The sequence below is a fragment of the Pelophylax lessonae genome (assembly GCF_965119305.1).
Source record: "Pelophylax lessonae genome assembly, chromosome: 7".
NCBI lineage: Eukaryota > Metazoa > Chordata > Amphibia > Anura > Ranidae > Pelophylax > Pelophylax lessonae.
Genome location: NC_138774.1, coordinates 56,859,117 through 56,872,471, shown reverse-complemented (window position 1 = coordinate 56,872,471; position 13,355 = coordinate 56,859,117). Strand labels below are relative to the sequence as shown.

Below are 13,355 nucleotides of genomic sequence, written 5' to 3'. Positions count from 1 at the left end.
CAGGCAAACGCCATGTCCCTCTTAAGGCACAGCCGCGCACAGGACTTTGCGGCCAAAGGAGGCATCTGCCGATGCCAAAACGTCAAGTTTGTAAAATTTGGAAAAGGTGTGCACGGATGACCAAGTCGCCACCTTGCACACCTGGGCCACCGAAGCTTGATGCCGGAAGGCCCAGAACGCACTCACTGCTCTGGTTGAGTGCGCTTTGACAGGGAAGGGCGGCACCCGTTCCCTAATAGAATAGGCCTGTACAATCGTCTGTCTGATCCATTTCGAAACATTTGCCGCAGATGCATCCATACCCGTCCGAGGGCCCTTGGGAAGGACAAAAAGGGAATCCGACTTCCTGAAGGATTCAGTAGATGACAGGTACACCCTGATCGCCCGGACTACATCCAAGGAATGCAAGGCAAACTCCTTAGGATGCTTAGGATTCGCACATAGCCAAGGCAAGACAATATCCTCGTTAAGGTGAAACTCGGAAACCACCTTAGGAAGGAATGCTTGGTTAGGTCGCAAAACCACCTTATCCCTATGAACAATCAGGTAAGGGGAGCGGCAAGACAGGACCGCCAACTCCGACACTCTGCGGGCAGATGTGATCGCCACCAGAAAAGCAACCTTCCGTGACAGCACAAGTAGAGGAATCTCCCTGATGTTCTCAAAGGGAGGACGTAGCAAAACAGACAGGACCAAATTCAGGTCCCAAGGAGGTAAAGGCGCCCTCCGAGGAGGAGCCAAATGACGCACCCCTTGAATAAATGTGCGTATCAAAGAGTTTGATGCCAAGGGGGCGCTGGAAAAGGATTGCCAGTGCAGACAACTGACCCTTAACCGTGGTCAGCGCAAGACGCTGGTCCACACCAGAGTGCAGGAAGGCCAACTCCCTCGCCACCGAAAAAGAGCGAGGATGGACGCCCCTGGATTCACACCAGGCAAAATAAGCCTTCCAGGTACGGTAATAGATTTTACTGGACGAGGCCTTCCTAGCCTTGAGCAGGGTAGGAATGACCGCCGACGAGAGACCCCGATCTCTCAGGACCTGGCTTTCAACAGCCACGCCGTTAAAGCCAGCGACTGTAAAGCAGGATGGAAGATCGCCCCCTGAGACATTAGATCGTCTCGTAACGGGAGCCGCCATGGAGGTTCGACAACCAGTTGCATGATGTCCGCGTACCAAGACCGGCGCGGCCAGTCCGGGGCCCACCAGAATCACCAACTTCGGTTCAGAGACCAACCTGCAAAGGAACCTGGACAATAACTGAAGCGGGGGGGGAAGGCATAAATCACATAAATCTCAGCAGCTCCGAAGAAGATCCGACCAACGGAGCACGCACAGTCTGATCGCTTGCAGTTCCAAGATGTTTATTGGCAGGGAGGATTCCTCCTCCCACCTGGGCAGACAGCATGCCCAGAACTCCACCCCAGCCCGACAGGCTGGCGTCCGTGGTGACCACCATCCACAATGGCCGGAAGGATTTCCCCTCTGTCAGAGCCAGAGACTGAAGCAACCACAGAAGATCCGCTGTGACTTGGCGTCTCAAAGAGATCCTCCTTTCCAAGGAATGAGGATGCCTGTCCCACCTGGCCAGAATCTCCTCTTGCAGAGATCGTGTGTGGAACTGTGCAAACGGTATCGCCTCAAAGGCCGACACCATCAAACCCAAGGACCGCATGCAGGTCCTGAGCGATGAGGATTCGTTGTCCCTGAGGGACCTGACCTTGTTCTGTAGAGTCCGGAGCTTGTCCTCCGGCAGAAAGACTTTTGCTTGGGCGGAATCTAGGACCATCCCCAAGTAAGGGAGGCGAACAGAAGGGGACAAAGTCGACTTCTGAACGTTGATGGTCCACCCGAACTCCTGGAGCGTCTGAACCATAGTTGACAGATCGCGTAATTGGCATTCGATCTTAACAGGAGATCGTCCAGAAATCCCAAGATCGCAATTCCCTGCGCCCGTAACAGGGCCAGAACAGGAGCCAACACTTTGGTAAACACCCTTGGAGCTGAAGCGAGACTGAAAGGTAACGCCACAAACTGATGGTGTTCCTCCGCGATTGCGAATCGGAGGTATTCTCTGATGACCTTCGAATATGGGGATGTGTAGAGACGCATCCTTGAGATCGATGGAAGCCAGGAAATCTCCCGGGCTCAGGGAGGCCATCACCGAGCGGAGGGATTCCATGCGGAATTTTTGAACCCGCACGAAGCGGTTCAGAGCTTTCAAGTCCAGAATCGGACGTACCTTGCCCTCGTTTCTGGGCACAGTGAACAGATTTGAGTAAAACCCCCGAAATCTTTCCCGATGCGGCACCGCGGCGATTAACCCCTGGGTGAGGAGATCCGGAACCGCCCGATGAAGATCTTGTAAACGATCTGGGGTCAAACGAAGGTTTGAGGGAAAGAATCTGTCTGCTGGACGCGAAAGGAATTCGATCTTGTAACCTGATCGAATTATTTCCTGAACCCACTTGTCCGGAATCCAGAGCAGCCAAGGTTCGAGAAAACCACGCAGACGTCCCCCCACCCCTGGAACGGGTGAGGGTGTCCCTTCGGGTAGAGGCGGACTGGGCCGCCGCGCCAGCGTGGGCGGCTTTTGACTTGCCCGCCCAAGGCTTCTTCTGGCCACCATGGCCTTTGAAGGATTTGCCCTTGACCTGTGCCTTGAAGGCACGAAAGGACCCCTGATTTGGTTTAAAGGAAGGGCCCCGCTTACCGCGGAAAAACGTACCCTTGGGATTCTGGGATCCTGAGTGCTCTTACCCCCAGTGACCCCTTTAACCAATTTGTTCAGGGAGTCCCCAAAAAGGCGATTCCCCGCATAAGGGATGTCAGACACCGTCTGGAAGTCTGGTCAGCCAACCAGCTCTTCAGTCATACCAAAGGATGGGTTAGCACCGCAACAGCAGACAGTCGTGCGACCAAAGGGGCCTCATCCAAAGCCACGTCACACAGGAACAGAACAACCTGAATAATCTGGTCCACCATCTCCAAAGTAGCAGGAGGGGGCGGAATCAGCCACAAGGGTGCGTCTGAGCACCTTGGCCCAATCTACCACAGCCTGAGACACCATGACGGAGGCGAAAATAGGTTTCATCAAGGAACCCGCCACCATATAGGAGTGGCGAGAAAGAGATTCTATCCGCCTATCCGTAGGGTCCCTAAACACCGGAGAATCCTCCGCGGACATAAGAGTGGCCTTGTTCAACCTGGACACCGTATGATCCACTTTAGGGGCCACGGACCAGCGCGAATACGTAGGAGACGCAATTGGATAACAGAGCTGAAACCGTTTTGGTACCACAAAATTGCGCTTCACATTGCGCCATTGTTCGTTCACCGTTTCGTGAAACTCAGCGGGACAAGGAAACACTTGTGCCGCCTTCTGGGTTCTATGGGTCCCAAAAGAAGACCGCTTACCCGGCGGGTTGGGCTCATCCTCTAAATGTAGTATCCTTAACAGCGGTAATAAGCACCGACATAGCAGCGTGTTCTCTGGTCGTCCCAGGGAGGGAATCATTCCCCTCCTCATCCTCCACCTCCCCTTCCGACTGAGAGGACTGAGACCCAGGGGGTACACTGTCCATGGCAACCATATCAGATTCTGAATCAGAGGAGTGAGAAAGCCTAGGCCTTTTTCTAGAAGCCCGTTCAGACATCAACAGATCCACTTTGGACGCTTAAGTCGCAAGTGCAGCAGTAATCGCGGATGATTCAGGCGTACCTGAATCTTCCACCAAAGCTGGGGGGAATTTGCTGTCCTGGGACTCCATAAAAACTTTTTTGGCGCTGGTCCTTTGAGTCGCGATAGCAGCAAAACCCACTGCAATGCACCGCAATAAGGACTAGACTGAGGTACCCCACAGGAAGGAATAAAACTGGTAGCAAAGGAATATCCCCCGAAAAACAGCAGAAAAAGACCCCCAGAAGTATAGTTATACAGTTACCACGCTTGCTGAACGATCTGGCTGCATGAAGAGAGGAAGTGATGTCACACCGCTAGAGAATGAATAGAATTCGGGCTAAGGAAAAATGGTTGCCTATAGAACTCAATGGGAGGCTCCGGGAAAATAGAAAATGGCTGCTGAAGTGCCCTTACTGAAGCCAGAGCAGCCGCCCATACCCAAAATGGCGGCCCCGCGTTTTTACACCGCAGCGGCCCTCACATGCGTGCCTGCACCCCACAAAAAATGATTTTTACATGTACGAAAGAAATGTCAGCATTGTCCTCGGCTGCCGGGCTGGAAGTAGTTAATGGGATGAGTGAAGGTCAGTGACCAAGCCGTGCTGTTTAACTACAAGGATAGCCAAAGAGCCTTGTTATGTTGTCTGGCAGAGGTACTTGGATCACAAAAATGAAAGTATTAAAAATCCTTTGGCAAATAAGCCTATCTATGTATGCATTTCTAATACTCCTTTTGCTGTTTACCTGGAATTCAGCTTTAAAGAATTTTTAAAGACTAATGACTTCTTACTTTAATGCATTTTCTGCATTAGGGTACAAAAAAAACGCCTCACTACCTGTCCCACCCACCCCCATTCCCAAACCCATATCTGGCTCCTTTTAATGCTCCAGCGCTGTCTCAGCTGCAGCACCAATCCTCTCACTACCTGCTTTAACAGGAGACACGAAGGGCAGGGGGAGTCATAGGCTCCTGTTGCTGTCAAACTCCGGTGAGGAGGGCATGGCTTACGGGCACTGTGTGCATCTATGTAGGCACACAGCCTGACCTGGGATCGCACATGCACAGGTGCCTCCTTAGCACCTGGCTTGCTAAGGAGGTACCCAGAACAGAAAGAAGCTGACAGCGTCAACAGGGGGACTACCAGAAGAGGAGGAGGTAAGGGACATCTCTGTGCAATATTATTGCACAGAGAAGGTATTATGTCTTTTTTTTTACTTTAAAAAAATAGCATTTAGTATCACTTTAAAGAAATTGGGCCTTATGTTCCAAATGGTTCGTAACCAACCGGACTGTTTGCTAAGAGCAGCAAGAATAGATCTCTCTACAGACACTCTGTTTATGTGAAGCACACTGCATTGTGGATGGAAGGATAGCCGCGTGAGAGGCGAGGTAGATTCTGTGTCTCACCGTGCATTCCTGCTCCTGCTCTGGCCCCGTATTATCCATAATAATCAGTCTTTTCAGATCATCCTCAATGGTGGACTTGTAATTCTTACGAGGTGATCGTAGATCTCGCAGGGAGGCCCGAAGTCTGGGTTGACCAAACACGTTCTTTGTGTTCACATCGACTTGTCTGAAAGAGAGAGACAGAGCAGAGCATTGAAAAAGACCAGAATCACAGGTACTGCTGATGTCCCCTGCCAAATACATGCTAAAAAAAATATATAAAACACATTAAAGAACAGAGTGTTTACTATACAGTGCTAGCTATACACCAGCTGCCCAGCTCATGTTTACAATCAGCAGATGTTCCTTTAATCCTGCCTTTTCAACACATGTGCCTGTTACCATTGACCTACATTCTTCATACACACGCACAACCCCTGGCTCCAGCACTGTCTGATCATGTAACGCAGGCCATACACACAGCAATCTTCAGCCAATTTCAATTCGCTTTTCAATGCAGCACCATATGGATGATGACCGACCACCATCAGTTTCAAAACCCTGAGCAGAGCAAAACAATTGTTTGATAGTTGGTGGTGTTTTTTTTTTTTTTTTTTTTTAACTGTTTGATCGTTTTTGTGGTCAAATGGCCTTAAAACTGATGTCTTTAGTTAGAAAAACAGAAACATAACACAAATAACTGCTCAAGATTTGAAAAGAGCACACAATAGCTCTGTACTAGATCTAGGTGGACCACACACATTTGAAAATATTACCTTTTTCTTCTTTTTTTTTTAGAGCCCTTTCACACCGAGGCGCTCGAAAACTGCCCATAAAACTCTGAGCGCTTTTTCAGCACTTCAGCACTCAGGTGTTAGCGGTGTGCTTTTGTTATAGACACGTGACCCAAAAACTGCTTAAAGAACCATTTTGAGGCGCTTTTTGGGCACTTTATATACATTTCAATGGAGAGAGGCGTTTTTGAGGCACTTTTTTTAGCCCTCCAAAGATGCTGCTTGCAGGATTTTTTTGTGTTAAAGCATTCATTGATTTCAATGGGAATAGATTTCCGTGAGCCTTTCAGGTGCTTTTTAAGGGCTCTTAAAGATGTACAGAAATCATCAAGAACACCGCTAGATAAAATTTCCTTCAGTTTCTGGATATTGTCCACAAATATTTGGCCCTCTGTATACATTGTTCTCTCAAATGAAATATTCCCCGGGATCTTTTTAGACATGCACACTCCCCTTAACTAACCAACAAGCGTGTGCGATAAACTGATGCCTTTTCAGAGAAACAATGCAGCCTCACTTCTCCCCTCCGTATATTCCTTTAGTCCATGCTTCCAGACAATAAGCCGATCAGCAATCTGTATTAAAGCCTAACTCTAGGGGGGCCCCCGCATTGCAAGGGTTAAATGTGTATTAGGTCGAGGAGTAGCTGAAGAGGATGTATTACTTACCTTTACCCCCTCACGCTGGCTTTATCACTGTCCTTTTCTCTCCTCCGCTCCCCTCCACATCATCCCATACAATGCAGGGCTACTAACCCTGCATTGTACATGGAGGAAGCAGGCGTGCAAATGCAGTCAGGAGCATCTTAGAGAGGAGGTCGCATGCATATGGGAGCCTAAAGGAGCAAGGTGCAAGGTATTTCTCCTTATCCCTGTTACTATATTCCTAGACTGAATAAGCAGTTGGAGAATTGCAGCGTAGGTTTGGAGGGGGAAGGTATGTGAAGTAAATTTTCTTTTTATGCCTGGAGTGAAGCCGGCCATACATGGAACAAAATGTGTCCAGATCAGAAGGGACGGACCGAGATTTGAACCATGGATGGGCAGGCTGGTTGCACTGAAGTCGATCCATTGATCGCTTTCAGTACAAACAGCCAGGAAGATTTCTTTCATTCAATCAGTGTCAATGGTTATAGCAGCCAACAGTGATCATTACGTTCTGCCAGCACAGAGGGCTTCCCCCCATAAATGCTGAAACCAGCCATAGACAGTTCGAATCTCTACCAGTTCAGCAGGGACTGACCAAGATTCGAACCATCTATGGGCAGGCTGATTGTACCCAAATCGATCTATTGATTTACTTGGGTACGACGAGCATGTCAGATTTTTACATGTGCTTATTGCAAGCGGCTATAACTACTAGCAATAATTACTGTATTCTCCCGGCAGTGACGGTTCCCTTCACCCCCTGTCATGAAAATACAATTGCTCCACAGGAGGGATTCTCCCATCAACAGCGACTGTGTTGATGGGGGAATCCAGCAATTTTCTTTCCTGCAACCCGTGGCTGCAGGAGTGAAAATCGTGTCATATATGGTCTGCTTGACTGTATTGATGGGGGAATCTAGCAATCTTGTTTCTTTCCACCCAAAAATGGCTTCTTTAGGGCTTTTGGCAATGTTTGAGGTTTTTCAGGGTAAAGCCCGTACACACGCACAGATTGTTGGCCGTAAATTGTCGGCCAACGTCCGATCTGCCGATTGTAGGCTTGTTAGTATGATGCTTCCGACAACCAACTGCGAATTTTCGGCCAAAAAAATATGGTGTGCAGGCTATAAAATTTTTGTTGGCCAACAACACAATGGCCGATTGTTCCTCAGTTAGTACAGATTTCGGCAGACAAAAATCAGATGAGCAAGACTGGGCATGCTCAGAGAAGAAAAAACACATGGAAAGTAAACCAGAACATGACATCACTTCTGAAGTTGGTTTTTGTTGGCCAACAAAAGTCCAGTGCAAGTCTAGAGCACATTTCAACCAACAAACAACACTGGACAAAAGACGGCTGATCGGTCGGCCAACAATCAGTGCATGTGTACGAGGCTTTACCCAAGCACAGCGATATTACAGATAGGATAAGCAACAAATGAACAAAGCATTTTCAAAATAACAGAGAGTCTACTGTTGCCTATAGCAGTCAGTTTATTTACTTATATTTAATACGGACTATATGAAAATCAAATGTGTGTACATTTAGCTATATAAGGGCAATTTATAGAAATATACAATTCCAGAGAAATGCCACAATAATGCTCAGTTATTGCTAATTTGGGGCTTAGAGGTTAAGTTCACCTTTTGAAAATGTTATACCTGTATTTAGGGTGTAACATGCAACGTGTTCAGGAACCTATTTTCAAAAACGCACTCTGGCTAAAGCACAAGTGAGAGACTAGTATAAAGTGGGATTTTAAATGTTCCTCAACAGGAATATACAACATGAAAGTCATAAAAACATTAACTCCGGTGAATAAATGACGCAGCTGTGCAGGCGGAGCCCCACACGTCTGCGCTGATTTTAAAATGTGGCAGCAGCTGGGGGAAGGGGAGCCTCTGCTCGCTGTCATAGGGAAAGGAGAGGTTGCTGTGCATTCAAAAGATGTGCGTAGATCTGTCCCCCAGCTTTACATTATGGCACCATCCCTAATTAGAAAAATGTTTTCAAAATGCACACTTACTAAAGCACAAGTGAGAGACTAGTATATAGTGGGACTTTAAATGTGCCTCAACAGGAATACACAACATGAAAGTCATAAAAACATTTAATCTTTATTACAATAGTTAAAAACATTAAAAGTACAGTGCCATATCATTAACTTTACACATGTGGTAAACACATCAATACAATTACAGAATTGGAGTAAATTGACGCGTTTTGCAAATCTAGTTGCTTCCTCGGGATCCGCACCATTTTTCAAAAAGCGATATGGCTATACAAAAACAATAACACATGTTAAATAACACTAACAAAAAATATCTAGTAAAATTTTACGTTACACAAATACAGCATCAAATTTCTTAAATTATGCAGCATAACCCCCACTTATGAAAAGAACGGGGGGCAAAAAAAGAAAAACAAACACATAACACAGATGGATAGCATTACATTGAAGTGCCATGCTTGGATTAAACCATACAAGAGTTCTATTATGGGATGTTCTGTTGATCTGGGATACTCATTGATATGGTATGTTGCCAATTTTGGCTGGTTTTTACTATATTTGAGATTTGTAATTTCTGGCACTTATTTTTTTAAAGGGTCTCTTCTATCCAATTTTGTTTATAGCTTATAAACATATCCCTCATACTCAGTAGCTATACATGAGAGAATTATAAAGTCATATCTGTTGAACCTTTTGGACTTGATTGGGAGTCAATATTATTTTAAGATTGTGGTAAGTGATGTGAAGACATGCCTGTTTTTTTTTTCTTTGGTAGGGGGGGTTCTACTATGTATAGGTCCTGTTTTGCTGTCCCCCTATTGCCCACTCTGGCATTTCTGTGGGATGGTGGGATTTGGGCATTTCTGGGATACCCGGGGGGGGGGGGGGGGGGTTCAGTTTAAACCTAGAGGGGAAAAGGTATATAATTGTCAGTGTAAAAGGGTGAGGATTGTGTGCTTGGTCGAGAGCGAGATTTGTGGTGTGTTTTATTTTTTCTTGTCCCCATTCTTTTCATAAATGGGGGTTATGCTGCATAATTTTAGAAATTTGATGCTATATAACATGCGTAACAAAGTTTTGCTAGGTATTTTTTTTAGTGTTATTTAACATGTATTATTGTTTTTGTATAGCCATATCACCTTTTGAATAATGATGTGGACCGTGAAGAAGCAACTAGAATTGCAAAACGCATCAATCTTCTACGCCAATTCTGTAATTGTATCGATGTGTTTACAACAACATGTGTAAAGTTAATGATATGGCACTGTGCTTTTAATGTTTTTAACTATTGTAATAAAGATCTGTTTTTATGACTTTCAAATTGTGTATTCCTGTTGAGGCACATGCAAAGTCCCACTATATACTAGTCCCTCACTTGTGCTTTAGTGTGTGTTTCTTAAAATTGCTTTTAATTAGGGATAGTATCATAAAGGGAAGTTGGGGGACAGATCCATCCACATCTTTTGAATGTACAGCAACCTTCCCCCCCTTTCCCCATGACAGCAGGCAGGGGTTCCTCTTCCCCGAGCAGATATCCCATCTGCACAGCTGCGTAATTCGTTCACAGGAATCTGTGAATGAGAAATCTACAAGTCCTGTCTGGCACTGTGACAGTGGATTTGTAGTTTGAATGGGCCGCGGAATGAGAAAACTACAAGTCCTGTCTGGCACTGTGACAGTGGATTTGTAGTTTGAATGGGCCGCGAGTGGGCTAATAGGCACGCTCATAGCCTATTTACACTTCCTCCAGTTTGTAGACAAGCAGTCTGTACATAGTGAAAGCTGAAGGGGAGGGAGAGTGTGCAGGAGCCTGAAATTGCACCAGCGATCTGATGATTGCCGGTGCAATACTTTGCAGGCTCTGGTTTAAAAAAAAAAATTATAAATGCAAATCTTTTAACCTGCAAAAATATGTGCATTTATTATTTTTTTTTCATTTATTATTTTTTGTAAAAGGTGAACTTATCCTTTAAATAGGATCTGTCTGTAGTGCTCAACATCACTAAATTACTGTTTCATTGTTAAACTCTAATTTATCCTGAGAATTTAAATCTAGTTGATCTCTGTCCATCTTTTAGGGACCTGTGTGAATCTTGTGGAATATTAGAGATGGGAAATGTGCTTACTTTTTGGGATCAGTAAACGCGGTTGGTCTTTGTGGTGTTGTTTCCTCTGGCTTCTTCCAGCCAGCCGGGATCTTATTTCTCGCATTCTGTCGGGAGAAAAAGGATTTGGGCACAGAGCTGGAGAGCTGGAAGGAGCTTGACTGGGACATCTGCTGGTTCCGAGAACTGTCTGGGGTCTGAAACACATTGGATCTATTGGCCAAAAGAATAAGAGTGAGATTAATTAACTGCCACTGAATCTTTAAAATGTTGCAGATTCTTTCCATCTGCTCTTTCTATGTGCATCTATACAGGGTCCCCCTCCCACATACAGGCATATAAAAGGACTGTATATACCTTCAACTACATTTACCAAGTGTGTTTATAGTAAAGTTAGCCCCCTTATCAAAGTTGAAATGTCAGACACTTGATATATGTGCCAAAATAGTGGTCTGGGAAGTCCTGCTCCTTCCAGCCAAGCACTGTCCCCTTTATCCCAATGTTATGGCTGGTGCAAAACACTACACACCCACAACATACATCCGACTCAAGTGCTATAAACCTCAGCCCTGACCCTTGTTTGTAGGAATGACAGCTTCCTAAATCATCTCCCAGCATATTACTGCACCACTCTTATCAAGAATGTGTGCTGCATGACATAGGATCAGACGTTCCCAAAGAGACCTAATCTCCCTTGTATTGAGTATTATCCACTTGCCAACCGTATAACTTATATGGGGGCAGAGCGGCTCTCCTGTGCAAGATCACGTACTAGGTACATGATCCGCCACTTCCAGGCGCCTCGGTTGTGCTGTGATTAGACACAGCACATGGCAATCAGCGGGTGCCGGCCAATAGATGTCTGCCGGCACCCGCTGATTGGCGAAGAGAGACACAAAACTGAGCTCTACCTATGTAAACAAGGCAGAGCTCTGTCCTGTCAGCGGGGATGTGATGGATTTTCTGTCCCTGCAATGACATTCAGCACATCCCTTAGTAAAAACAGCACACACAAACAGTTAGGCACACATTTAACACTTTGATTGTCCTAGATGTTTAACCCCTTCCCAATCAGTGTCATTAGTACAGTGACGGTGCATATTTTTAGCACTGATCACTGTATTTGTGTCACTGGTTCCCACAAAGTGTCAGTTAGCATCAGAATGTCCGCTGCAATTTGTCAGTCCTGCTAATCGCTGTCATTACTAGTATAAAAAAATGAATACATAAAAATTACTTGCTTTTGCGCAAACCAATCATTATACGGTTATTGGGGGGGGTTTACCAGAAACATGTAGCAGAATACATATTGGTCTAGATTTATCAAGTCTTTTTTATAGCAGAAATTAAATTTTTTTTTTTTTTTTTTTGAGCGCAAAAAATAAAAAACCCAGAGGTGATCAAATACCACCAAAAGAAAGCTCTATTTGTGGGGAAAAAATGACCATTTTTATTTGTGTACAGTGCTGCATGACCACACAATTGTTAGAGTAACGCAGTGCTGCATCGCAAAAAAAAGGCCTGGTTCTGAGGAGGGGGGGGGGGGGGGGAGTAAATCTTCTGGAGGTCAAGGAGCTATACAAGCTCCCACTCAACCACCAGCTGCACAACACAGGATCCCCCTTTATCCCAACTATATACTAATAGTTTACATCCAAGGTAAAAAAGTACTGCCAAGAGATGAGGAAATACATGAGAGGCTGATCATATGATTATTCATTAAGCCACCATTCCTTTAGTTAAAGTGGAACTAAACTCCCCAGTATACACTCACTTCCACTGATGCAGCGGCTACATCTCTCAGCTTCGGCCACTGTTATCGTCGCCCCGGGTGCTGGGTTTTTTGTCTCTTGACTGGCATGCACACGGGAGTCAGTCATTCAGACACAGCCAAAGTGTGCTGGAAATGCACCCTGAGCTGCACATGCACAGCTCAGTGTACATTAGGTGGAAAATGGTAGAAAACTGTTCATCCAGTTCTGGACACAGAAATGTAAAGCTGGCCATACAGGGAGCAAATTTTGCCATATTCAATATGCAACATCTGAGATTCACCCAGTAGGTGGCCCCGGTCAGCCTCCTCCTGCCTTGATTGATAAAACTGAAGAAACTGGACAGATTACTGCTGGATAAACAGCACTTGCATCCAACCAGACGCAGGCACTATTCTGGTGTTTTGACAGCTGTGAAGTGTTGGCTGTCACAATACAATAGCCTCAGTGGGAGATTAAGTAATAATGAAACAACGACTTTGTGTGCTGTATGTACACATCCCTATCAATCATGTAGTAACACCAACATAAGTAGTAGTCATGGACTTTGTGTGGGCATATAGATACAAATACGTATATAAAACAGTCCTTATTACAACACATCAAAAAAAGCTCTTTGGCTTAGAGGTTCACAACATTTATAGATTCCATTGTAATTCACATGTAGACAACGCGTTTCAGAAATCTTTCTTCAGGGGCACATACATTAAAATCTACAGCTGATCGGTGTTATCGCTCTTCAATCTTCTAATGCTGGCCATACACTAGCCAAAAAATCGTTTGAAAATCTGTCATTTGTTCCATTCGTTTTTCGTCCAGTTAATGGGCACAAACAGAAAATCGGTTTTAACTTTTCAGAGCTGAAAATCGAAAGGAACAGTTTGGAAAACCTCGCCGAGCGAACGATAAATTGAAAGGTTAATGTGTTTCTCGCCCAAATTGTTTGCACTAGGCA

At 45.4% G+C, this 13,355-nt stretch overlaps 1 protein-coding gene across 4 annotated transcripts in view; it reads right to left on the bottom strand.

Moving 5' to 3' along the window:
- The window catches only part of SIPA1L3 (signal induced proliferation associated 1 like 3), a 363,749-nt gene that overhangs the window by 29,412 nt on the left and 320,982 nt on the right, over nt 1–13,355 (bottom strand). For 3 of the 4 annotated variants that reach the window (XM_082263616.1, XM_082263618.1, XM_082263617.1), the window contains exons 17-18: nt 10,650–10,841; nt 5,092–5,257 (exon numbers count right to left, since the gene is read on the bottom strand). In XM_082263616.1, the coding sequence (XP_082119742.1) occupies nt 5,092–5,257; nt 10,650–10,841 (358 nt within the window). The remainder of the gene's footprint in view (nt 1–5,091; nt 5,258–10,649; nt 10,842–13,355) is intronic. The other variant, XM_082263619.1, reaches the window with a different exon arrangement.